Source organism: Sorex araneus, chromosome 2, assembly GCF_027595985.1.
Source record: "Sorex araneus isolate mSorAra2 chromosome 2, mSorAra2.pri, whole genome shotgun sequence".
NCBI lineage: Eukaryota > Metazoa > Chordata > Mammalia > Eulipotyphla > Soricidae > Sorex > Sorex araneus.
Genome location: NC_073303.1, coordinates 234,219,766 through 234,244,541, shown reverse-complemented (window position 1 = coordinate 234,244,541; position 24,776 = coordinate 234,219,766). Strand labels below are relative to the sequence as shown.

General features: G+C 61.3%; 1 protein-coding gene across 8 annotated transcripts; it reads left to right on the top strand.

The window, feature by feature from the left end:
- The first annotated feature begins 923 nt into the window (after positions 1 to 923).
- On the top strand, positions 924 to 21,897 carry ILF3 (interleukin enhancer binding factor 3). Of its 8 annotated transcripts, XM_055126532.1 has the most exons (21): positions 1,057 to 1,177; positions 5,084 to 5,287; positions 9,162 to 9,264; positions 9,682 to 9,911; positions 9,990 to 10,167; positions 12,060 to 12,207; positions 12,709 to 12,800; positions 13,081 to 13,176; positions 13,572 to 13,683; positions 14,045 to 14,142; positions 14,647 to 14,758; positions 14,834 to 14,944; positions 15,044 to 15,243; positions 15,329 to 15,496; positions 15,589 to 15,726; positions 15,802 to 15,978; positions 16,063 to 16,216; positions 16,306 to 16,362; positions 19,086 to 19,439; positions 19,625 to 19,744; positions 20,233 to 21,897. In XM_055126532.1, the coding sequence occupies exons 3-21, from the start codon at positions 9,262 to 9,264 to the stop codon at positions 20,367 to 20,369; spliced, it is 2,685 nt and encodes an 894-aa protein (XP_054982507.1). In that variant the 5' UTR covers positions 1,057 to 1,177; positions 5,084 to 5,287; positions 9,162 to 9,261; the 3' UTR covers positions 20,370 to 21,897. The 8 variants fall into 8 exon arrangements, with proteins under 8 accessions (XP_054982509.1, XP_054982508.1, XP_054982506.1 ...); XM_055126533.1 differs by lacking the exon at positions 5,084 to 5,287 and having other exon boundaries at positions 1,038 to 1,177; positions 15,601 to 15,726; XM_055126531.1 differs by lacking the exon at positions 5,084 to 5,287 and having other exon boundaries at positions 1,038 to 1,177.
- Positions 21,898 to 24,776: the final 2,879 nt, after the last annotated feature.

The following is a 24,776-nucleotide window of genomic DNA, read 5'->3' as shown; positions in this document are numbered from 1 at the left end:
TGGGAAGCCAGGGCTGACACCAGCGAGCGAGCTCCGTGCCCGGGCCGCGGTCTCGTCCGCCTCCAGCCCCTTTGCTGGTCTCTCTCGGCGTCGCATCTCGGCAGCGCGGGAAACCGCAGCGCGGCCGGGCCGCAGGTGCCGATGCACCGCGGGATCTCGGCAGCGCCCACGACCTCCCCGTTACCAGGGGAAGGCTCCGGCAGGTCGGGCGGGTAGAGGAAGCACGGGACCCCGTTTGCCCTTGTGACCCGGCCTCCGGCGCTCTCGCTGCGCCTGGCCGGCGCCAATTTTTCCACCTGCGAAAGTGGGGAGGGGGCTGAACGATCCCGATCTGGTGGGCTCCGCCCCTCCGAGGTTGGCGTACTAGCCCGGCGTAGGTTGGCGAGGCCCCAAGACCCGGCGCGGGGAAGACACGGGAAAGCTCGACTCGGCCGTTCCTCTCACGACACCTAGAATTTTCTCCGGGACGTGAGCGGGAAATCTCCGCCGAGAGGATTCCGCCGGGAAGGCCGAGCCTCCGCGGCCCAAACCCGCTCACCCACGTGCCACGGCTTTAGAGCCGTTTCCGCCAACGTACTCCCAGCGACGGGTGCAAGATGGCGCCCGCGCATGCTCGCGCTGGGCCCCGCCCCAGGGGCGTCCTCGTCACGTGGTACCAGCCGCTCCAAAACCGCCACTGGGGGGAAAAAAAATGGTATTTTCGCGGGGGACCCGGATCACGTGAGGCAAACCCACCAATAGCACCACGGGAGCCCGCCTTCTCCGCGTCATGTGGCCCTGGAGGCCGGGTCACATGACCCAGCCAGCCGCCCCCGCCCTCCCCGAGGCGGGGCCACGCTCCTGACGTCCGCGTGCGCCCGCGACGCAGCGCCGGCGGAGCCGTCACGTGACGCCGAGCCCCCTCCTCGCTCGCCGTCGCCCGCTCCTTCCCTCCACCGCGGGGCTGCGTCGCGCGGGCGCGAGGGGGCGGGGCTCCGGCGAGTCACGTGCCCCCGCACCTCCCCGGCGCGCGCCCGCCCGCCCGCTCGCCCCCGGCCCCGGCTCCTCCTCCTCTTCTCGCCATTGCAGTTGGGACTCGGCAGCCCGGTGCGCGCCGCGTGGCTGGTTTGTGGGGGGCGACCCCGGCGGGCTGTGGCAGGAGGGGGCGGCGGCGCCGGAGGCCGGGGACGCCGACCAGGTAAGCGTCACTGTGGCGGCGGCCAGGCCCGCCGCTGCCCCTCCCCCCCGTCCGGCCTCCCCCCCGCCGGCGGGGCGCGGGCTACCGCCGCTGGGGTCGCCCCGGGCCGGCTGACCCGGCGCCCCGCGCTCCCGGCTTGCGCCTGGGCCCCCCGCACCGCCGCCCGCACCGCCGCCCCCCGCCCCCCGCTGGCAGCCTCGCTCCCGCGCTCGGCCGTTAACTCTCCCCCATTGTGCCGAGGAAACAAGATGGCGGCGGCGGCCCCGGTGCGCGCGCACCCGCCCCCCCGCGCGGCCCCTCGCGGGCGGCGGCGCCTGGTGCGGCGTGGGGGGGGCAGCGCGCCCCCGGGCCCCCCGGCCGCCGCCGCCCCCGGGCCGGGCTTTGTCTGCGGCGGCGGCGGGCGCGCAGGCGCGCACGTGCGAGGCGCACACACCCCCCTCGCGCGGCTCGGGCGCATCCCGGCCCGGCCCGCCGCCCCTAGCACTCCCAGCCCCTCCACCCCCTCCTCCTCTTTGTCACAAGTCCCGCCCCGCGGCCCAGGAGGGTCCCAGGTCGTCGAGGCGGGAAATCTCCACCTCCTTTGTCCTTAGCCTGGCGCGGGCTGGAGGGTCCCTGACACCCGCCTCTGCCCGCAGCGCCCCGGCCGCACGTAGGGAACGCCGGCGGCCTTTGTGCGCAGATGGTTGCCGAGGCTTGAGCCCCTCGGGCCGACCTCCTAGCCTCATCGCCTCCTCGCCGTCCCGGTCAGGATCGTAACTTGGGGTGGCGGCTACGGGTTCCCGCGTTCCCTTAAATCAGTCCCGGTGCTCGGGGGTTGGTTGTCTCGCGTGATGAGCGTTTGTCTTCTCCATCCCTGGCTCCAAATGGTGACGGGGGTGGGGGAGCTTGTGATTTTTAGTTCGTTCCCTCGAGTGGCGGGGCTGCGATGTTGGAGGTTCTGCTGCTCGTGTTCTGCGTGGCGGGGTGTGCGTGGGCCCCGTGGGGCTCTGCCCGCGCCTTAGCATCCACACTCTGGGCGCGTGAGCCGGCGCTTCTCTGGATATTTGCACGAAATGAGCAGCAAGTGGCATTCTGGAGGGAGGGAATGGGCAAGCCGCGCGCGCCTTCCCCCAGTGGGCCTCCGGGGACTGACTACCGGTATTTGGGGGTTGTGAAGGATCCCGCTGGCTCCGACAACTCCCATAGGTACGGTGCGTGGTCCCTGGGGTGTGTTTGAGCTCCCTGGAAGCAGGTGCGACGTTCCCCTCCCCTGGCATCCTGCGGTGCACCTGCACGCATTTTTGCAGGTATCAGGGTCTCTTCCTGGACTGCTCCCAGCGCTGCCATCACTTTTGCGTGTGATACTTTGTGTACAGGCCTCGGGGGGATGGATCCTTCAAGCTGTGAATGTAGTGTGGGAACCTGCTGCTCATTCACAGATGGAATAGTGAGGGAAGCCGGGGCCTCACCCCCTGGCCTCAACCCTGGGATCCAGGCGGCCAGAGGGCTGGCAGGTCTGGACATCAGCGGGCACTGATTTCTGTGTCCTCGCCCTCCTGGGCTGTGGGCAAGCTTAGGGTCACCCTTGTTGTGGGGTGAGGAGGTGCTCAGTGCCAACAGTTGTTTTTTTTTTTGTGCAATGATCAGCTTGTTGGGCGTCCAGGGCACATGTTACTGCCGCTGCCCCAGAGCCCTTTTGGAGTGAGAGGGACCTTGGGGTTGGGCTGCAGGCATCTGCTGCCCCTTCCCGCTGCCTGACCTGGTGACCTTCTCCAGCTAAAGTCAATGATGAGTAAACACGACCAGTCCTTTTGGGGAGCAGGAGGCAGTGACTGTCTTTCCATCCTAGACTTCAGCACTTCAAGATAACGAGGGGATAGAATGTTCTTTCTCCGAGAGGCTCTGTGCCCCTCAGAGCTGCCTTTCCCGCCTGGATTGATTGCTACTTTTGCTGTGGCCCCCTTGTTCTCTGTTTGGGCTCCACATGTCACTGTCACCTTTGGTAGTCTCTAATGGTGCCTTCCGGAACTGAGGCTGGCACTGTGGCCCCTCTGGCAGCGACTGGGTTCCTGTCTGCTCTGGCGATGATAAGTGGGCGCTGCTGCTCCGTGCCTGGAGTGATGGGGAAGTGGACGCCTTGCCAGCCAGCTCTTTCTTTTGAGAGGCCCCAAGCTCCTGGTGCTAGGAGCTACTGGGGAGGGGGTGGGGGGAGGCCAAGACTGGGCCAGCCCTGGGAGCACTTCTTTGAGGAGTGCTTCCTTCCACAGCCCAGGGAGCCGGAGGCCCTTTTTAAGGGATCGCTAGGAAGTAGCAAGTAGGATTTAGGCGGACTTCTAACATCTGCGGTTAGGGGACCCTGGAGTGCTCTGCTGAGAGGCTGCAGTGAGAGACTGGCCAGAGCCAGTGGGTCAGTGGACAGTGGCCCCGCGGTGAGTGGGGCCATTCTCCATCCCTGAGCCCCCACCCTGCCCTGTCGCTCTGTCCTGTGGTTGGAACATGACTCCATGCTGACCAGTGTCAGAGTCCAGCACGGGGTCCCCACATCTGCTTCTCTGCCACTTGCTTTCCTTCTGCCTTTGAACTGTTTCCTCTGATCTGGGAGTGGTGGGTGGTGGTTGAAGAATGACATGTTACAGTGTGACAAGTTAGGTTGTGCTTAGCTTCTGGGCAGGTTAATAACTCTCCTTCTGTATTTATAATTCAGAAAAGGGGGTGGAGATGCCGGCAGTATGCGAGGCAGCAGCTCAGCCCCACAACTCTGAGTTGCCTTTATAAGTATTTGTTCTGGAGGCTGGTGGGAATGAACGTCGGAGCCCTCGTGCTGGGGCTCCCCGGGGCAGCCCAGAGAGGGCGCCGGGGCCGCAGAGCAGGTGGGAGCTGGCAGGAGTGGACGCTGAGTGGAGTTGGCTGCCACGGTTTTGCTGCAGCTCTGCTGGGAGCCGTGATGTTCTGGGGGTGACCCCGATAGCCTCATGTGGAGCTGTGCTAAGTGCGTGTCATGTGTCAACTTGTGTGATGCCCTGGGTTCTACTTTGGCACCCCACTCCTTGCCCCCCAAGCCTCTGTGAGGTGACTTTTTCTTCCTTGTTGGGAGGCCAATTCCAGGGTCTTCCACATTCCTGCCTGAGGAGGGCTGGAGGAGGGCTTGTGCCAGGGCACAGGGCAGGCTGGCCTGTGACACTGTATCAGCGACTGTATCCATGGCCTGCTTGCGGTCTGCTTTGCAGGATGTTGCCATTGGGGGTGGAAGTGTGCTTCCAGCTCAGAGCCTGTGCAGCAGGTTCTCCAGCAAAGTAAAGCAAACGTGGAGGGTCCATGCCCGGCAGACTTTACCCGACTAGTGGGACTTGCGGGAGGGGCGGTGGAGTCGCACGGGGGGAGATGCTCAGGGGTCACCCTGGGCTCTACACTCGGGAACCACTTCCAGCAGTGCTCCGGGGACCCTGTGGGCTGCTGGGGGTGGAACCGTAGTTGACTGTGCCAGGCCAGCACCCTCCTCGATGTCCTGACTCCCAACATTCCCTCCCCTTTGTAAGGCTCCAGGTTCCTCCGGGTTGCGAGTTGGGGTGCTCTGGCCAGTCCACATTTGCTAACTGGCTTCTCTCAGCGTCTGTCTGTGGAGCAGGATCAAGGGTGCTGGCTGTTCCCACGTATGTTTGGGCTCTGCCACACACAGCAACTCTTCCTCTTGGTGTCCCCGGCGGGTGAAAGAGCCCCCAGAATGAGTGATGTGGAGCTCACGAAGCCTTTCTTCCTGTCCCCCACTGTCCCCACAGTCCGCTCTGAGGTGCGGTGGGGCAGGGACTGGACTGGCTGGTGGCTGGCCTAGAGTCCTGGGCTTGAGGCCAGCTTGGCGGCGCCATCTGTATCGACCACCTCATCTTGTCCAGGAAAAGCTCTTATTCTTCGCGTTGTCTGTGGTTTCAGGCCCCGCCTGGTGATACTGGAGGCTCCTCCTGGCGAGATGCCCCAGGGCTGTACGGGATTGGACCTGGGCCTTCGGTGCCACACATGTGCTCCAACCCCTGTGTGTTCCCCGTCGGGCCCGGCCTGGGCTCGCATCAGGGAAAGAGCTGCCTGCGTTGGAAGCAAGTATTGCTGAAGCCAGTACTCTGGGCTCGGCCTGCGCAGGTGGGAGAGCTCATGCTCCCGAGCACGACGGGGGGGGGGGGGGCGGGGGGGCTGAAAGGGAAGGACTGCAAGAAGGTCGGCTTCGGGTTGGTCCCCGGGACCCCACATGGTCTGAGGCCTGCCGGAAGTGATCCCTGAGCATTGCTGGGTATGACCCAAGGAGCAAAATAAGAAAATTAATGGGGGAAGAGCAGAGCCCTTTACGTGGGCTGAGATGCTGCTCCAGCGCAGGTGCGGCTGAGAATCCCTGTGGGCTCCTTGGTGTCTGCTGGAGCTGCCAGAATGAATGGGGTGAGAACGTGTGGGACTCTCACATTTATCCCCAGGCGCTCGCTCTGGCCCCGCCCACAGGCCTTGATCCTTCCGACTGAGCCATCTCTGTGGCCCTTTGACCAGATTCCCTTTTTTTCAGTCGTGACCACCAGGGCTGCCCCGGGCTGGGTCAAGCCTTGCGCGCATGCTCTCTCCTTTGCGCCATCCTCTAGGCCTCAGTCACTGAGTAGGTCATGTGGGCGATGGATCTTGGGCCCAGAAGGTACTCTGCCTCTGAGCTGGGTGCAGGGATGCGAACCCTCCCATGTTCATGCCAAGTTTCCTTGGCTGAACCACATCCCTGGGCAATCTGCAGGGAGGTTTCGGATGGGCTCTCTGCCTTGCTGCTTTGTGGAAACGATCTCCTGGGTTCGGTTCTCTGCAGCGGTCCTGGTTGATGTTTGCCCAGAAGTTCCTGCATGTGGGGAGCTGCAGGCTGTCAATGTGGAAACCAGCACTCCCGTTCCAACAGAGGGTATTGGGAGCCCCTTGCAGGGACCCCGCCCCCTGGGTTCATGCTCTGCCCTTCTTCCCTGATGCGGGAACTGGTGTCTTGTGCTCAGGCATGCTCCATACTCACCTGTTGTGTGCCCCAGAGAGCCCTGGCAGTGCCGCCTGCAGTTGTGCTAGGCCAGTGGGGCGGGTGGGGCTGTGGTTGAACCAGGGCGCGTGCCGTTCACCCTGAACTGTGCCCATCTCGCCAGCAGTGGATCACTCGGTTTCCTGTCTATTGGCCAGACAGCAGCTGCATTCTCAGCAGCCAGAGGCCCAAGGATCATGTCCCCAAAGCTTGGTGTCTGCGGTTTGTGCTTCTGTGGCTCTGTGTGCTGGGGTGGGCTGGTTTCTAAGACGAGATGTGCCCCCCGCGGCCCCAGACCCTGAAGAAGCTGCGGGGCCAGAGTGCTGGAGCCCATGGCTGGCCCTGGCACGGCTGTGTATGGCCACCGAACCTAGATGCGCTGCTCCTTCTCTGTCCTCTCCCTTCTCCAAGGGGCTGGGGGCTGGCCCCGGCCCTCGGGCTCCCGTGGCAGCCGTACCGCGCTCGCTCTGATTCCCAGCGAGTCAGTGTGGGTGGGTGCCGTGGGCCGCTTGCCAGCAGTGCTCCTACCGGCGGCACAGCGCAGTGAGGAGTAGGTTCCGCTTACACAGACAGAGCCCTGAGTCCGCTAACAAGACGGAGCCTTCGGGCTCTGTGCCAAGGCAGCTTCCAGGCGGGCTGGGCAGCCATGGCAGTGCCCCCTCGGCTGAGCGGCCCCTGCGCCAATCCCAGCTCTGGTGCTCCTCCCTCTACTCCCTGGTGTGGTTAACCAGGAGGCAGCCCTGGGCTCGAGTGGGAAGTAGAGGGTGGTCTCAGGGTGGTCCCATGGAGAAAGTGGGTGGTGAGCCCACAGCATGGGGCTGTGAGGGTTCGGCTCCTCTGCACTCGGGAGGTGCAGTTCGCTCCAGTCTCCATGTCAAGCCCCCAGTCAGGTACTAGGTCGTTTCCAGGGAATGGAGTCTGGGCCTGCATTCTTCTCGTGAGCATCTGTGGGCCGTGCCCAGGTGGACACGCCGTGACGCATCTGTGTGTGTTTCCTGGGTCGCTGCCCAGCGTGTTGCTGGGCTCCCAGTCCATGTCACTTTCTGTGATGCGCTTCAGAGCAGCCTTCCCTCTGCGTGGGAGCCGGAGTCCAGTGTTGATTCTCCCTCCTTTCTCGGGCCACGCTGGGGGTAACAACTGCTGGTGTGGACCTGAAGGTCAGAGGCTCTGCCACTTGCAGAGCCAGACCCACATCTTGTGGCGGACACTCCCACCCTACCAGAGTGGGACATCTCCCAGGAAAGCGCCTGGATTCCTCTTCTCGTGCTTTTCAACTGTTGACAAGCATTGGGCTTGGGTTTGTTCTGGTGTTTGGGTCACTTCTGGCTGGGCTTAGGGCGTCTGATGTGGTCATGCTGGTGACTGAACCAGAGTCGGCCGCATGCAGAGCAAGCCCCCTGCCTGTTGTCCAGTCTCTTCTGGCCTCCGTGGACACTGGGCTGTGCATTGTGCCTTTTCTTTGGTGGTGTTTTTTAGATGTTTGTGCTCGTGTAAGCCCAGGGCCTCGTACATGCAGCATGCCCCTGGCAGTGAGCATGTTCCCGGGGGTTCCGGGCCAGGATGGGCCATGCTGGCAGTATATGTGGGGACTGAAACAGCCTTGGTGCACTCGGAACAGCTCCACACAGTGTGACTAGCGCGGGGGCATGGCCACGCAGCTGCTTCTGTCCCGTGGGGTGGTTGGATTTTTGGGTGACCTGACACTCCCACACTGGACGAGGAGGGTGTAAATCTGCGATGCCCCTAGTGTTCGATCCTGGCGGAAGAACCTCATGTATGCTGCCCCCCACTCTTAGCCTGTGCCTCTTCCTGCCATGTGGTAGTGGGGGTGGGGGGCTTCGGTTTAGGGCCTAACATCTGGCCTTGCACGCTTGGGTGTGTGTGCACCCCTGCCCCGGTGGGCTCAGTGGTGTTTTTGGGGACTGACCTACACCATTCCTGGGGGTTACAGTGTTTGTGGTCATGGACTTGTGTAGTCATTTTTCTGGGGGGAACACAATTGGTGTTTGGGGTATCATCTGCCAGGAAATGAGCCCCAGGGTTCTGCATGCATAGCACATGGCTGCCCGTGAGCACAGCCAGAGTCCGGGCTTTGAGGCCTGGAGGACTTACTGCCGTTCTGGCTGCAGCCAGGTCCCCCTTCCCACCACCATTACCCGAGCCTCTGCAGGGGTCTTGCCTTGCTGGCTTTCCACACTTGAGCTGCTTGTCCCTCTGAGGCCTGGGGGTGTGGGGAGGCTGGAGCCAGCTCCAGTCTTGCAGGATCAAGACCCCACGGGGCCTGCTGGCTGAGTGGACCCTTCAGCCAGCATGTGCAGTGAGGGGTTCAGTTGGGTGTTCGCTCCCTTGGAAACTCCTTGGTGGCACCAGTTGCACAGGCTTGCTCGCCAGGTCTGTCTGGATGCGCTCCCGCTCTGGGCCACGGTCCCTCGCCCCGCGCACCGGTGTTGGCTCCTTCATTCCCTGAAGCACCGGGCTCCTGCTCCAGGCGGGGTTTTGCAGGTCATCTCTCCCTGCAGAGTTCCCTGGGGACAGTGTTGCTGCCTGGTCCGGGCAGGGGAGAGGGCAGGAGCATGGGCGAGCAGTGCAAGGCTCAGGGGTGGGGGGTGGGACCCTTAGTGCTCACTTGGTGCTCCTCTGAGCACCGCTGCATGTGGCCCTAAAATGGGTGGGGGAATGTTGGTTTTTTTTTTCTTAACCAGAATACTATAAATCATAAATTTGCAAACTTATGAGTTTACGCATTTTTACAAATTCCATAAAAACATGGAGTAAAGCGAGAAGCAGTGAATGTGGCCCTGTGGCTGGGCCTCTGTGCTTGCAGGTAGTCCCCAGAAGTTCTTTGTCCCCTTGGTGGTCCAGGGCATGTCCTGGTTCCAGTGTTCCTCAGGCCGCCCCGCCTTCTGCCCTCCTGTGGGTATCTGACTGCTAAAGTGATATCTCTGAAGTTCTTGAAACTAAAGAAATTTTCTGCTCTTGTAGATAGTTGAAGTATTGATTACATCAAGGAAATCTGACCATTTGAAAAGATAAGCAAAAAAAATAAAATTGATTCCCAGACACTACAGAGGAAGAAGTGAAAATGGTAAGAAAAACGACTCTCTACAGACACTATAGGCAGCCGCTTCCTCTGTGAGGTCGGGGGTGTGATAGGTTTTCCCTTGTCAAAGGGCAATGCCTAGACCGTGGGGGATGTCGGAAACCTGTGTGCCCCCTTGCTCCCCTCATGCGACTGCCAGCGCAGAGGTGAAAGTGGGGGTTCGGTGCAGGGAGAGGGGCACTGCAGGAAGTGCCAGAACCAGACCTGTGAGGAGCCAGAGCATCTGGGGGGAGCCAGAGGAGGGTGGGACCAGCCCAGAGGGGTTCGGAGCCTCTAGCACCCTGCGTCTTACGGGGCTCTCCGTGCTGCGTTTGGCAGGGTGACTGCTGCAGATAGTCGAGAGGCCTCCCAGCTTCTGTGCCCCCCGCCCCCTGCCTTTCTAACGGCGTCTCCCCATTCCAGCGTCCCATGCGAATCTTTGTGAATGATGACCGGCACGTGATGGCCAAGCACTCGTCCGTCTACCCGACCCAGGAGGAGCTGGAGGCTGTGCAGAACATGGTGTCCCACACAGAACGCGCACTCAAGGCCGTGTCAGACTGGATCGACGAGCAGGAGAAGGGCAGCGGCGAGCACGCCGAGGCCGAGAGTGTGGACCTGCCCGCCGAGGACGAGACCAAAGAAGGAGCCGGGTAGGTGCTGGCGCGGGCGGGTGGTGGGTGGTGGGCATGGCCAGGCCGGCCCTCACTGTGCGCTTGGCTGCCGTGCAGGGAGCAGAAGACAGAGCACATGACGCGGACGCTGCGTGGCGTGATGCGTGTGGGCCTGGTGGCCAAGGGCCTGCTGCTCAAGGGCGACCTGGACCTGGAGCTGGTGCTGCTGTGTAAGGAGAAGCCCACCACCGCGCTCCTGGACAAGGTGGCCGACAACCTGGCCATTCAGCTCACTGTGAGTGACACCCGCCTGCCCCCCCCTTCTCCTTTGCTGTAGGATGACATTGGTAGATTAATCCTTCCTAACCCTAGCAGGGTCCAAATCTAGTTACTACTTTTTGGATCATGACAGCATTTGTCCATGACCAAGCTCTTTACTTATAGTTAAGCATTAGGCACTCTGGCCAGGCCCATCTCAATGCCAGGGTAGCACATAGGTCACAGCTTGCCCTGGATCCATCCACTCCCTTGTCGGGACCCTGCCTTTGGGGGTGCTAAGACGTGAGAGTCCATTAACTCCCAACTTACAGAAGCATAGCATTAACTGTCTTGTGCCCATACAAAAAGGACATTGTTCTGAATTAACTATGCAAAGGACTTAAGGCGAAGTGAAAAATAATATTTACAAGTTAACAGCACAAAGAAGGATGTTACAAATACAGAGGAATGGGAGCACTGTGATGGGAGTAACCCAATAAACCTAAGCTCCCTGTGGCAAGGCAGAAAGGACAAACCAATGTTATTTTACACTTTGGCCCTGCGATGCCGCGGCCGCTCTTTCCTCTTGGGGCCAGTTTCATGCTGACTGTAGAAACACCCAGTCCACGTGTCTCTGAGCATTCTGGGGCGGCTCTCGAAGGAGTGGGGTTGGAGTTGAAGTGCTGCCCAAAAGGCACTTCCCGGAGCACTTTGTGGAGAAGCCTTATTTCCGCCCAGTGCTAAGTAGCGTTCAAGTTAATTTTTTCTTTGACTGTAAAAAGCATTGGAAAGATGAGTCGTTAGAGTCTCTTTGCAAGTATTTTGTTGAGGATCTTTGCATCCATGTTTATCAGGGTTATCGGCCTGTAATTCTGTTTTTGTGATGTCTCTGTTTTTGGCATCAGGGTTTGTTTCATAGAAAGTGTTGGGTGGTTTGTTTCTTAATTTCCTGCAAAAGCCAGCAAAGGATTGGCAGTAGATCCTCTTGAAAGGTTTGGAAGAATTCACTGGTGAATCCATCTGGTCAGGGCTTTTGTTTTGGGGAAGACTTTTGACTGCCATTTTATTTTATTTTTTTAATTTAATTTTTTTTTTTTTTTGGCAGGGGGGGTCACACCTGGTGATGCTCAGGGGTTACTCCTGGCTCTGCAGTCAGGAACCACTCCTGGTGGTGCTCAGGGTACCATATGGGATGCTGGGAATCAAACCCAGATCGGCCGTGTGCAAGGCAAACGTCCTACCCGCTGTGCTATCGCTCCAGCCCCCTGACTGCCAGTTTAATTTCCTCAGTATTACAGTCTCTGTTCTGGGATTCCAGATCTTGCTTCAGCTTTGGGAGGTTTTAGGAATCCCATCATGTATATATTTCTTCTAGAGTGCTCTCTGATGAATTTTTGAATTCCTGTGGTTTCTGTTGTGAAGTCCCCTTTTGTTTCTTTTTTTTTTTTTTTTTTTTTTGCTTTTTGGGTCACACCTGGCGATGCACAGGGGTTACTCCTGGCTCTGCACTCAGGAATTACCCCTGGCGGTGCTCAGGGGACCATATGGGATGCTGGGATTCGAACCCGGGTTGGCCGCGTGCAAGGCAAATGCCCTACCCGCTGTGCTATCGCTCCAGCCCCTCCCCTTTTGTTTCTGACCCCCCCACCCCCACATGCCCCGGGTCGCAGCACTTCGGAGACTGACAGAACCCTGACTTCCTTTCCCAGAGTGCCTCTGTCCTCCCTGAAGCCTCGACCCCCCAGCCTGGCTGTGGGGTGTTTGGACATCCCTGCAGGAGCCCCCACAGATGGGTACTTCCCCGAGCACAGCTCTCCTCTGGGACCCCCAGAACGGGCCAGCAGGAGGACCAGGCCCCACTGGCCCAGGAGGGTGGCACGGGGTACCTGGGCGAGAAAGCAGTTTATGGAAGCTGCGTTTTCTTTTTAGGCCGTTACAGAAGACAAGTACGAAATCCTGCAGTCTGTGGACGATGCTGCCATTGTCATTAAGAACACGAAAGAGCCCCCCCTGTCCCTTACCATCCACTTGACGTCCCCTGTGGTCAGAGAAGAGATGGAGAAAGTGTCAGCCGGAGGTGGGAGGCCCAGCCGGGGAGGGTGGGCCTGTGCGGGGTCCTGGTGGGGTTCAGATCGAGTGTGCACAGTGCTGGGGCCACTCAGCTGAGGCTGGGGGCTCTATGAGGCTGGGTTGCACAGGGGTGCCTGCTGCAGACTAGACCTTGGCGCTCAGACGCTGCCCTCGGGCGTCTCTGCCCTGCATGGGGGTGCTCGGTCGTTATCTGCCGAGAGAGGAAAGGTGGCCCCCGGTCCTGCCACATGGCGGCCAGGCTTCTGCTGGGGCTCAGGACAGGCAGGAGGGGAGCAGTGTAGGAGCCGGCTCCTGGCGAGGCCACGGGGAGAGCCCTGCCCCTGGCGCCCGCCCCTTTGCCTCCCTCCTGTTCTGCTGGGGTTTCCTGGAGGGTGTCAGGAGTTCCAGGTCCAGGGGGGCAATGCCCTGAGACCGGGGGGACCTCCCCTTTCCACCCGACAGAATTCCCTTGGTCAGTCTGTGCCCCCGTCTTATTCCATCTGCACAGAGACGCTTCCGGTCAGCGACCCCCCGGATGTGCTGGACAGGCAGAAATGTCTAGCTGCCTTGGCATCCCTTCGGCATGCAAAGTGGTTCCAGGTAGGCTCTTTGTTCTTTTTCTCTTGTGGTTTGAGAATTCCCAAGTCGTAGCGTGGACCTGGCCCCTAGAGGCTGTCCGTCCCCCCAGGGGGTGGGCACTTGGTCTTTGCACCTGCTTGGCTCCCTGAGGAGGCTGGTGACCGCTGGGCTGGTGCCTCTGCTCTATGCTGGTGGCCTAGCTGTGGCCGCACACACTGTGAGATCATGGCCAACCAGCGTGGTGGCCCTGCAGTGGTGGCGTCTGCTCTGCGCGCTGTAACGCTGTGGTTTCATCCTGCAGGCCAGAGCCAATGGGCTGAAGTCGTGTGTCATAGTCATCCGGGTACTGAGGGATCTGTGCACGCGCGTGCCCACCTGGGGGCCCCTCCGAGGATGGGTAAGGCACCTGGCCGCTATGGTCTGTGGGGCAGTGGGCATGGGGAGTCTGGAGACCACCAGGCCCAGGGAACCTGTGTCCCCAACACTGCAGCACTGCTACCTGTTGGACCACCTCTGGGACCTCAGGGTGGCAATTACACTCCGGCTGGCCGTGCACTGCTCCGTCTCTGTGGCTGCTGTTGAGTGGGATGGTCCCTGGGGCCCCTTCCTCACTGGCCCTCAGCCTGTCAGCCTGGGCCATGCAGCTGTCAGGCCTCCTGCTTTCCCCCCCACACCCCCCCCCCACACACACACACTATGCTGCGCCCACCTGGGGCTGCAGGGGTACCGGGTGCCTACGTGAGTGCCTTGTACAGTGCCCTGGTGTCTGCTGACGTGCCTCTTGCCTTGCAGCCCCTGGAGCTCCTGTGTGAGAAGTCCATCGGCACGGCCAACAGGCCCATGGGCGCTGGCGAGGCCCTGCGGAGGGTGCTGGAGTGCCTGGCGTCGGGCATCGTCATGCCAGGTTGGGGCCTCGTGCTGTGCAGGCGATAGGGCCAGGACAGGGACCCAGGCCCCGAGTGGGTTAGGGCAGCAGTGGCCCCGTGTCCCCCTAGGGCCGACGCATGTGACTCCCCTCGTGCGCCCTCCTCGCCAGCCCTGGGCCGGATCCGGGGCGGCGGTGACCCACTCCCCCGCGGGCGCCTCGCTCCGAGACCCTTGAGGGTGATTTCTCTCACGGCGGACGCCGAGTGGGTCACCGCGCGCAGCGTTCTCCAGAGCTGGGTGTGGATGGGGCGGGGGGCTGGCACCTGGCCCCGCTGCCAGCACGCGTCCCTGAGGTGCTAAAGATGATCCTGCATATCTTCCTTGTTTCCTGCCTTCAGATGGTTCTGGCATTTATGACCCTTGTGAAAAAGAAGCCACTGATGCTATTGGGCATCTAGACAGACAGCAACGGGAAGATATCACGCAGAGCGCGCAGGTACCGTCGCCGCCGCCGCCGCCCTGTGCCCGCACCAGCCTACGCACGGGCCAGTCGCAGCGCAGGCTCGGGCCTGGTCCAGGGCGCCCCCACCTGGCTGCTGCTTTCCCGGGCGCCACGTGGGGCCGGCGCCTGCCTCGTCTGCCCGCTCGAGTGCCGCCTTCAGACACCGAGGCCGGCGGGGACGCGTGTGCGGAGAGCACCGCGCCGGGGGCCCTTCCCCCCCGCAGGCCCCCCCCCCCCCCGTGGCTCCTGTGGCAACCGGTCCCCAGGTTGGGGTCTCCTGTGTACCTGTTGAGGCGGGGGGTCCCAGGCTGGCCTTCCCCCACAGCGAGGCTGGGCGCTGGCCCTCAGGCCTCCCCCTGGCTGCTGGGGGACCCCCGGCCGATGGACTTAGGGGAGAGCAGTAGTGGCCACCAGGTCCGGCCCCGGCAGCAGGCAGTAGTCAGCGCAGTCCTGGGCGCGCGCGGGGCTGCTGCCTCAGACGCCTCTTCCCCTCCCCAGCACGCGCTGCGCCTCGCAGCCTTTGGGCAGCTCCACAAGGTCCTGGGCATGGACCCCCTCCCCTCCAAGATGCCCAAGAAGCCAAAGAACGAGAACCCGGTGGACTACACGGGTAAGTGCGGCAGGGGGCCTCGGCCTGGGCCCGGGCCACGGCCCTGTGCTCAGCGCCCCGCCCTGTCCCCCCCAGTCCAGATCCCCCCCAGCACCACCTACGCCGTCACACCCATGAAGCGCCCCATGGAGGAGGACGGGGAGGAGAAGTCGCCCAGCAAGAAGAAGAAGAAACTGCAGAGGAAAGGTAGGGGCCTCTCCCGCCGCTCAGGTGTCACCGGGCTGAACACGGGGGCGGCCTGGGCCCGGGGTTGGTGTGGTCCCCAACACCTGCTTGTGTCCCCAGAGGAGAAGGCGGAGCCACCTCAGGCCATGAATGCGCTGATGCGGCTGAATCAGCTGAAGCCGGGGCTGCAGTACAAGCTGGTCTCGCAGACTGGCCCGGTGCACGCCCCCATCTTCACCATGGCCGTGGAGGTGGATGGCAGCTCCTTCGAGGCCTCAGGCCCTTCCAAGAAGACGGCCAAGCTGCACGTGGCCGTGAAGGTGCGTGACCACCCGCCTGGGGCTCTGGAGACACCACCACCTCTCGAGCCCGTGTCCGCTCACAGACACCATTGTTGTGGTGCAGGTGTTACAGGACATGGGCCTGCCCACGGGTGCCGAGGGCCGGGACTCCAGCAAGGGGGATGACTCCGCCGAGGAGACGGACAGCAAGCCGGCCGCTGTGGCCGCGCCGCCCGTGGTGGAGACCATCTCCACGCCCAGCGCTGCCTTCCCTTCCGACCCCAGCTCCGAGGTGAGCAGGTGGGGAGCTGGCGGGGCAGTCGCAGAGCCAGGGGGGGCAGTGGGCGGAGCCTGGGGCTGAGTCGCTGGTGTGTGTCTCCCGAGAACGCCCAACAGCAGGGGCCCATTCTGACCAAGCACGGCAAGAACCCGGTCATGGAGCTCAACGAGAAGCGGCGGGGGCTCAAGTACGAGCTGGTGTCCGAGACGGGTGGCAGCCATGACAAGCGCTTCGTCATGGAGGTGAGCCCCTTACCTGTTTGCCCGCCTCCCGCCTCCTCGACCAGCCCCCCCCCCGACCCTCATGGCTTCTTGCAGGTAGAGGTGGACGGGCAGAAGTTCCAGGGCTCCGGCTCCAACAAGAAGGTGGCAAAGGCCTACGCTGCCTTGGCTGCCCTGGAGAAACTCTTCCCCGATGCGCCCCTCGCCCTGGATGCCAACAAGAAGAAGCGCACCCCAGTGCCTGTCAGAGGGGGCCCCAAGTTTGCCACGAAGGTAAGGGGGGGCCTAGATTCTGGCCCACGGGAGCTTCCCAGGAGCGGAGAGGGGCAAACGGACTGTATCTCTGTCTTCCTGCAGCCACACAACCCTGGGTTTGGCATGGGGGGGCCCATGCACAACGAGGTGCCCCCACCCCCCAATCTGCGTGGGCGGGGCCGAGGCGGGAACATTCGCGGCCGAGGGAGAGGGCGAGGATTCGGTGGCGCCAACCACGGAGGCTACATGAACGCTGGTGAGAGGCCGGCGAGGGGTCCCCCAGGGGGGCTGGGGGCAGCCGGCGCCTTCCGGTGACCGTCTGTGTCCTCCCCGCTCTCCCTGCAGGCGCCGGCTACGGCAGCTACGGTTACGGCGGCGGCAACTCGGCCACGGCCGGCTACAGTAAGTGCTTCTCGGGGCGGACCTGGGGAGCGGCTGCGTGTAGCTAGAACAGGTGGACCCAGGCGCGGGGGGCGCAGTCTCCTCCAGATTAGGTCAGCGGCCCTGCACCCTAGCCCTGCACAGACGCGGCTCCCGCGCCACCTGCTAGCGCCCACCCGTCAGCCGCCCACTCCTGAGCGAACATTTTACATTTCTCTGCTTTGAGCCACGGCAGCACCGGCCCTGCGGAAGTGCTTTTCCCACGGGCACCGCTCTGGTCTTGAGAAGGAGCCTTCACTGGGGGTTACAGGAGCAGAGAAATCTAAAACCCGAGTTTCAACTGTGGCGCTCTGTGCCCTTTTTCCAAAGAATTCTAATTTTTTTTCTCTGCTCTGTCTCCCCCTTTTGTAGGTGACTTTTTCACAGACTGCTACGGCTATCATGATTTTGGGTCTTCCTAGAGCATCTAAAAGTATTGCACACAAAAGCAACTTTTTACTCCAATTTTCTCGAACTCCAAAACCCAAAGTGTCCGTGCTGTGCCCTGTGCTTCACTGGGTTTCTCCCGCCGGCTCCCCACCGCAGCCCGGCCGAAACTCTTAGCCTGCAGAATTTAAGACAATGGCAGTTTTTATCGCGATTTGCCTTTGAACTGGGTCCCTTTGAAGTTCACACTAAGTGGAAAGCAATTTCCGAGCGAGCCTTTGTGTGCGGCCTTGCACAGAACCCTAGAGCCAGCGTTGGTCCGCGTCAAGGCAAAGCCCACGTTGCTTTTTATGGAAAGCATTACTCTATCTAAGAGACAGACACGGATGCGTTTTAACTCCCTTTGTCTTAACCCACAGCAGGTTTTGTATGACTTTTTACCCAATTCCCCAGTCGGGTGGAGCCTGACAGTCGCGGAGACCATCTCGCCGCCGGCCGAATCCAGAACAACGGCTTTTGCTATTTTTCGTGTTTTTGTTTTGTTTTTTTTTTTTTTTGTTTCGTTTTGTTTTGTTTTTCCTTTTCCTTTTTTATTTCTCATAAGCATGTAAACACGTGGGGAACATGGGGCAATTGTATGTTGTGCTAAGTGACCCCCCCCCCCCCCCCCGCCTTCTGTTACCCATGCTGGTGGGGGCTTGTCGGGGGATGCGCCGCCCTGTGGCTGGTTCTGCTAGAGGTGAGAAGGCGAAGGTGTCCCGCCTGCCTCTGGGACTAGCTCGAGCAGGACCAGGCCTCCAGGCCCAGGGCTCGTGGAATCTTGCAAGTCACCCTCGATGTAGCTGAGGGGGCGGGAACCGGAGTGGGGGGTTTCACAGCTGCTGAAAATCGGGTGTGGGGAGGGCTGACCGGCTGACACGGCTCTCCAGGCCTACGTCTCTTCGTCCGGGGGCCGCCTGGGGGCTGGGGGCACCAGGCGGGCGTGCTGCTCTTCCCGAGACCCCCGTTTCCTGGGGTCAGCGGTCAAGAAGCCTGCCTTTGTGTTGACTTGCAAGATTGTGTGTTGATTCAGGCAAGCAACTGGTCAAACTGTTACTACGGCATTTGTTCCCGGAGGTTTGAAACAGTCAGTGAAACTTTTTCAAGAAAAAAAAAAAAAAAAAACCTTGGATTGCATGATGTATTTTTATTTTATTTTATTTTTTTTTAGAAAGTTATTGTTTGAGAATAATGCCTTTTTATACCAGGAAATAGTTCTCCTGAATGACGTTGAAAACTTCCCCTCCCCTTTTATTTTTTTTTAATCAATACACGTTAAAGTAACAAGCCCTCCGTCCCTGGCGTCTTCATTCATTCCGTGCTTGGAGTGTGCGGCGGGCCTAACGGCGTGTCCGCTGCCTGCCTGGGCCGTGGCCTGCGCTGCGGTGTTTTGGCTTGTGACGGGCTCAGGGAGGTGGGACGCTGCTGATGCCACTGGTCAGTCCTGGTCAGTTGCTGCGGCCCAGGACACACCGGTGTGGAGCGCCCGTCCTGCAGGCGACCAGATGGCCCGGGAGCTTGGCCCCTTCTAAAAGCCCCGGGGGATCCTGGGGCCCAGCGAAGCGGGGCTGGAAGAACCCAGCCGGGTGGCCGCCTGCACGGACGCCACGGTGCCCACCAGTGTCGGGGGCCCAGCCCTGCTCCGGAGCCGCACCGGCCACCCCTTGCAGAGCCCTGGGACCTGCAGCGGCGCGGGAGAGCCACCCACAGCGCCGTCCTCCTGCTGGGCCCGTGCCTGGGGCTGCTCACCCACCTGCGCTCAGGGCTCACACCCTGGGACCAGCGTGCGGTGCTCCCTGTGGCATTCTCGGCCCCTCTGCACCTGAGAATGTGGCGGTCTTGCTGCACGCTTGTCAGTCCTGCTGGGGCCTGCCTGCGCCCGCCCGGCAGCTGTGCTGGGAACCGGCCGGCCCGCAGATAACCTCAGGGTCAGGAGGCGTCCCCGAAGCCCCCCGTCTGCTGGGGGGCCCGAGGTGGGCCAGGCCTGAGCCAGCAGAGCTGTTCCCAGCACAGCAGGGCATGGGGCTGGGGGCAGCTGCTTCTCGGGGGCTTTGCTTTTCTTGCCACTGGGACATTGGGGGTGCTGGGCTGCTGGTCATGAATGTCCTCCCATGTGGCACTGATCCCCCGCTGCGCTGCCAGGCATGGGGCCGTGGTGTCACCGGCCACCAGGGAGCGAGCTGCAGGCCAGGCTGCCCTGGCCGCGGGCTGGGGGTCAGCACTGAGGCGTCCCACTGCTGCGCCCCTGTGCCCCGCTGACCCGCTGCCTTCCTGTCTAGGTCAGTTCTACAGCAATGGCGGTCACTCGGGCAGTGCCGGGGGCGGCGGCGGGGGCGGCGGGGGCTCCTCCAGCTACGGCTCCTACTACCAAGGCGACAGCTACAATTCCCCCGTGCCCCCGAAACACGCCGCCAAGAAGCAGCCACACGGGGGCCAGCAGAAGCCGGCCTATGGCGCGGGCTACCAGTCGCACCCCGGCCCTCAGCAGTCGTACAGCCAGAACCAGTACAGCAGCTATGGCCCGCCGCAGGGCAAGCAGAAGGGCTACGGGCAGGGCGGCTACCCGGCCTGCAACTCCTACAGTTCCCCGGGCGGGGGCGGCGGCGCCGACTACAGCTACGAGAGCAAATTCAGTGAGTGCCCTGCCGCCCAGGGCCCGCCTGCCGGGAGTGACCGCGCTGAGCATCCAGGCCGCCGGGGAGGGGGCAGGCCGAAGGAGCCCGACTTCCGCCCGGGGTGCCTCCCCACCTGCCATGCCCCAGGGCTCGGGAGTGAGAGCCTGGCCCCGGCGCCCTGAACCCCTCTCTCTCTCCCCCAGACTACAGTGGGAGCGGAGGCCGGAGCGGCGGGAACAGCTACAGCTCCGGCGGCTCCTACGCAGGGTCCCACGGGGGCTACGGCGGAGGCTCTGGGGGCTCCTCATACCAAGGCAAACAAGGTGGGCCGGGGGGCCGCACACAGGGGTGCCCCCGCTCCAGCTCCGCTCGGGGGGTGCTTCTCAAGCCAGAGATGTCAGAATTTAGAAACATGTTCCTGGGACCCTGTGAGGGTCCCTGAGTCCTGATAGGAGGGACCCTTGAGCAGAGTCAGGAGTTGGCCCTGAGCACTGCTAGGTGTAGGTCCCCCCCCAGCTCTTAAGAGAACGAGAAATGACCCCTCAGTGCTGCGTAGGGTCTCCAGGCAGGTGCTCTGGGCCGCATCGGCCCCCACCTTGCCTGGAGCTCCAGGCCTCGTGAAGCCCCGGGTGTCAGCTGTGCCTCCCTGCTCTGTCTCTGGCCCCTCCTGGACCCCACGCCATGTCAGGCGTGACCAGTGACTGCTGCAGCCAGGGTGCTGGGCCTAGCCTCCCCGTGGTACCACCCACCAACCTTGGTGACTAAGGATGGACCTCACTGATGTCCCCCCCCCTCCATCTCTCTCCCCCAGGAGGCTACTCATCACAGTCGAATTACAACTCCCCGGGGTCGGGACAGAGTTACAGCAGCGCGCCCAGCTCGTACCAGTCGGCACAGGGCGGCTACGGCCGGAACGCAGACCACAGCATGAACTACCAGTACAGATAAAGGCCCCGGCCGAAGACTTGTACGTTCTGCACTTAGCCCGTTGTAAGATTCAGTTGTGTGCATCACAGTTAACATGTCCACCGGCCTGCCAGGCCCCCCGCCCCATCCCGTCCACGTTGCTGTGTTGTGCGGTGCCGCTGGCCACGCCCGTGGCCCCAGTTTAGCCGTGTTTGGGACTGCGCGTCTTCATGGTTGGTTAGTGGCCATTCCCACGTCGTCCAAGTAGAGTTTTTTGCGTTCCTGAAGTTCGGCGCCCCTGCCCACCCACCTCCCCCCCAGCCACGCCCCCGCCTCAACCCGTCCATTCGCCATCGGTGTTGGTGTTAATACTCGGTTTGTCTTTTTCAATAGTCACGGAAGGGAACCTTCCTCTGTTCATGCTTTTGTGAAAGTGACTTCAATGAGCTTTTCTGTATTTTAATGCTTTAGTGTTTCCGTTTTATAAGTGAAGATTTTATTTTACAAACCAGCGGGCAAAGCAAGAGTGGGTCTCGGTATGTCCGCTCCGTCAGGCAGTGTATCTGGATTAAGCTGAATGTAGACAAATAAAGACACGGAAAACTGCGCCCGTCCCCGCCTGGGTGTCTGCCCACTGCGGCGCCCGCCCGGCGTGTCCTCCCTCCCCTCCAGCCCTGGGCAGTGAGGGCGGCAGGGCCAGCGCGCGGGGTCCCTGGGCCGTGGTGCTTCTGGGATCGCCCCTGACTCAGGGGCACTGTGTTCTCGGCTCAGCGAACTCAGGGTGAGTGTTGACACAGAATCACGCCCCTGTGGGGTGAGACCACCCTGTAGGCGTATCTGGAACCTATGTGACAGAGGTTGGTCAGATTGGCACCCCAAGGTCTTCCAGGTTTTTCTTTATCCCTGCTAGGAGACCTGCCTTGGATCCGTGGGTGGTCGCTGACCCTGGGCAGTGTTGCAGTGTAGTGGGGGGGGGGCCTGGTGTTGACCTTGCCAGACCTGTGCCAGCCGAGCAGAGGCCTCAAACCCTCGGCTGGGTGGGGACTGGACTCTGCTGGCCGGAACTGCCCTCCTGAGGCTGGAGCACCCGGAAGGGGCGTGAAGCTCACCAAGGCCACGCCACCAACTGAGGGGCCGAAGACCCACTCAGAAGAAACAGCGAGGCCGGCATAGAGGCGCCCCTGGAAAATGGAGCCCACCCCACCCAAACAGTGGCATGGGAAGCCAGATCACACCTCGACCCCAAATGCCCTGGAGTGCACAGACAGAACCAAGACGGCTTACACGGACACCCCACATGGTCCTTCGGACACACCGGCCACACGGCTTCAGCCTCGGACCCCGGAAGTGTAGGCCCCTAGGCCGCGGGCATATGGAGACTGGCCTGGGGTGCCGGGACTTGGTGCCTCGGGAGGCCACACGGCCCTGGACGATCTCCGGACCCGAGCACCTAAGGCCCTTGGGGCTCACCTGCCTTGAGCGTCGGATGGGGGGCTGCCTCCGAGAGCTCGCCCCAGGATCCTTAATTCTCTCTAAAGACCCTATTTCCAATAAAGTCTCCTTCACAGTACCAGCCGTCAGGATTTGGACATACTGTTGGGGCGCGCTGGGTGGGGGAGGATGGATTCATCGGGGGTGGGGGGTGGCCGAGGTCACGTGTTGATGCCTGGAGCTGGCACTGTGGTAAGGACCTGTCCCAAGGTGACAGGCAGAGAGCTTGCACCAGCCACTCCTTATGATAGGATTCAGGAAAGTCGCTGGTGGCTCGTTGAGCACTGGAGATGCCAGCGTGTCACCTGGTCCCTCATGATGGCAGAATGGATCGGATTGGCAGAATGAACAGGACTCACGGTGCCTTTGGAGAGGGGTCAGGTGGGTACAGGAAAGGTTGGTGCTTTGCTGTTGGCAGAGGGCCAGGACATCCATGCTAAGCCCCAGGAGACTGGGCACTGATGTCCTCAGGACTTCAGGCCAGAAATGGGGGACAGATGGAGGGCTTTCCCCGAGTGGCCGCTGCTCTCTGGGGCTCTTTTGTCTGGGAGACCTGAGATCTGGTATCTCTGAGCAGTCCCCACCTTGTTACTGGAGGTTCCTTTCCCCAGCAGAAACTCCTGGTCCAGGATCCTTGGAGGCAGGGAGATCTGTGTCCCCTTCCCAGGCTTTTTCTAAAACAATTCCACACTGGGGGTGCTGGAGCCATAGTCCAGCATTTGCCTTGCATGCAGCAGAGCCGGCTTTTAACACAGGCTCGTGTTCCCTGAGCACCACCAGGAGGAATTCCGGAGTGGAGTGCAGAGCAGGTGTAACCCTAAAATCCCCCAAATTTAAAATCTTCGGGGCTGGAGTGGTAACACAGCGGGTAGGGCGTTTGCCTTGCACGCGGCCGACCCGGGTTTGATTCTCAGCATCCCATATGGTCCCCCGAGCACCGCCAGGGGTGATTCCTGAGTGCATGAGCCAGGAGTAACGCCTGTGCATCGCTGGGTGTGACCCAAAAAGCAAATAAAATCTTCACCCACCCCCAAATAATCCCATAATCCCAATAGTAGCCCCACAAATAGTCCTATGTGCCTCGAGGGGCCCCTGCATGCAGAACAAGAGCTCTGGCCTGGAGCCACTCCCCAGCCCATCTGGATAATTCAGGATACAATCCAGTGTGATTCCTAATCTTGGGAGTGGGAGCGTGGCACTTGCCATTCCATCCTGGAATGAAGGGAAAGGCTGGAAGCGGGGATGCCTTGTCACACTGGGGAGTGGGGAGGGTGACAGAAGCCACTGACTGGCCCTGTCAAAATACCAAGCCCCAGGGGGGGTCAGTGTATGGGCGAAGAGGCTTGCTTTTGCGGCTGGCAGGGGCACTTCATCTGGACCCCAAGTAATGGCAGGAATGACTCCCTGAGCTCTTGAGTATGCATATAATAAATTGCCGGCTCCGGAAGTGAGTGGCCCTGCCGCAGGCCTTGTTGACTCACCTGTTACCTCTCAGATCACCTAGGTGAGGGTGTATGCACGGAGCCAGCAGCCTCAGGGCCACAACTGTGTCCCCAGTCAGCTGGGGTCCAGTGCCGGTGGCTGTACTCAGGAGGAGGAAGTCACCGAGTCGTAAAAAGAAACTTCGGATGACAGTGGGGATAGGATTACCAAGCGGAAGGTTTCCAGAAGGAGCCCTGGAAAAGATAAACTGGAAGGAAAAGCCCCACCTGGCCAAACGGGCTTCCAACAGGCGGCCCCGCCTGGGAGCAGAAAAGTGCGTCGTGTTGGAAAGGGACTAACTGTGGAGCTTCGCGCTGATGTGGCGGCTGCTGGGCTGGGTGGAGACCAGCAAACACAACCCAGCGGAGGGGGGGAGGGGACTGAGGGGCCGGGCGGGGTGCTGGAGCTCGGCAGGAGCATCCTGGAAGGAGAGTCTTCTCCCTTCCCCGCAAAAGCGTGTCGCCGATGGCCTGGAGAGATACAAGCAGGAGATTCTAGGAAAGGAGATTCTAGAAGTGATGCCCCGTTATCTCAAGCCCAGCAGGGTCTCCATCCAAGAAGCTGGGTGACACCCTCCTGCGGAGAAAGAATATCGTAGGACAGTGCCACCCTCTTCTGGATCAGCCACCTCCTCCCCACCCTCCCACGCCCCATTCCCGGGGGCGCCAAGCACCACTTTCAGCTATTTGAGGAAACCCGCGACCTTCTCTGCAAGAGGCCTAGGATTTCTACTCCAATTACTGTTGTCGGAATCTGCAGAGAGCAACCCCGTATGCCGCGGGAGATGCGTGCTTAGCAGCGCAGGCTTAGTCCACTTACACCTATTCATCCTGCTTCCCGGGGATCCCTTCTGGGCCCACCCTACGGCCGCACCTACCTGCCGCGCCCAATCAGCAGGCCTCGCCCCAGAGAGACATCTCCTGGCCCCGCCCCCAGTAGGCTTCCTCCCTCGCAATTGGTTCAGTCGCAGCACGGAAAATAGTCTCAGGCCGCAGGCTCCGCCCACTGAGGGTGCGGCCCACGTACTCTGCACAGCAATTCTTATTGGTCGCCTCCGCAGGCCCCGCCCCGCCCCCGGGCCGCTTTTCTGGTCTCCAGGCAACGAGCGTAGCGCTGTCCGCTGTGCTGAAGCCCAAGACTGAGCTGAATTGCATGCACAATGCTCCATGTCTGGTGGGCCTTTGTAGCGACGTCCGCCTTCCCAAATAACCTGTGCTCAGAAAGGAGAGATGGTGCAAATAGCCCAAACAGCTGAAAGGGGATTGGATCTCCGCAAGAACCCTGGAAATGCGACCTGAAATCCCGCGGATAAACGGGCAAAAAAAAAAAAAAAAAGTTGAAGAGGCGACACAAGGGACTTCTCGAGGTTGCTCTTAGAAATTTCACCTACTTTGAATCCATACACTTTTTTTGGGGGGGCGTCACAAATGCCGGTGTTCAGAACTTAGTACTTATATATTCTTGACTCTGTTCTCA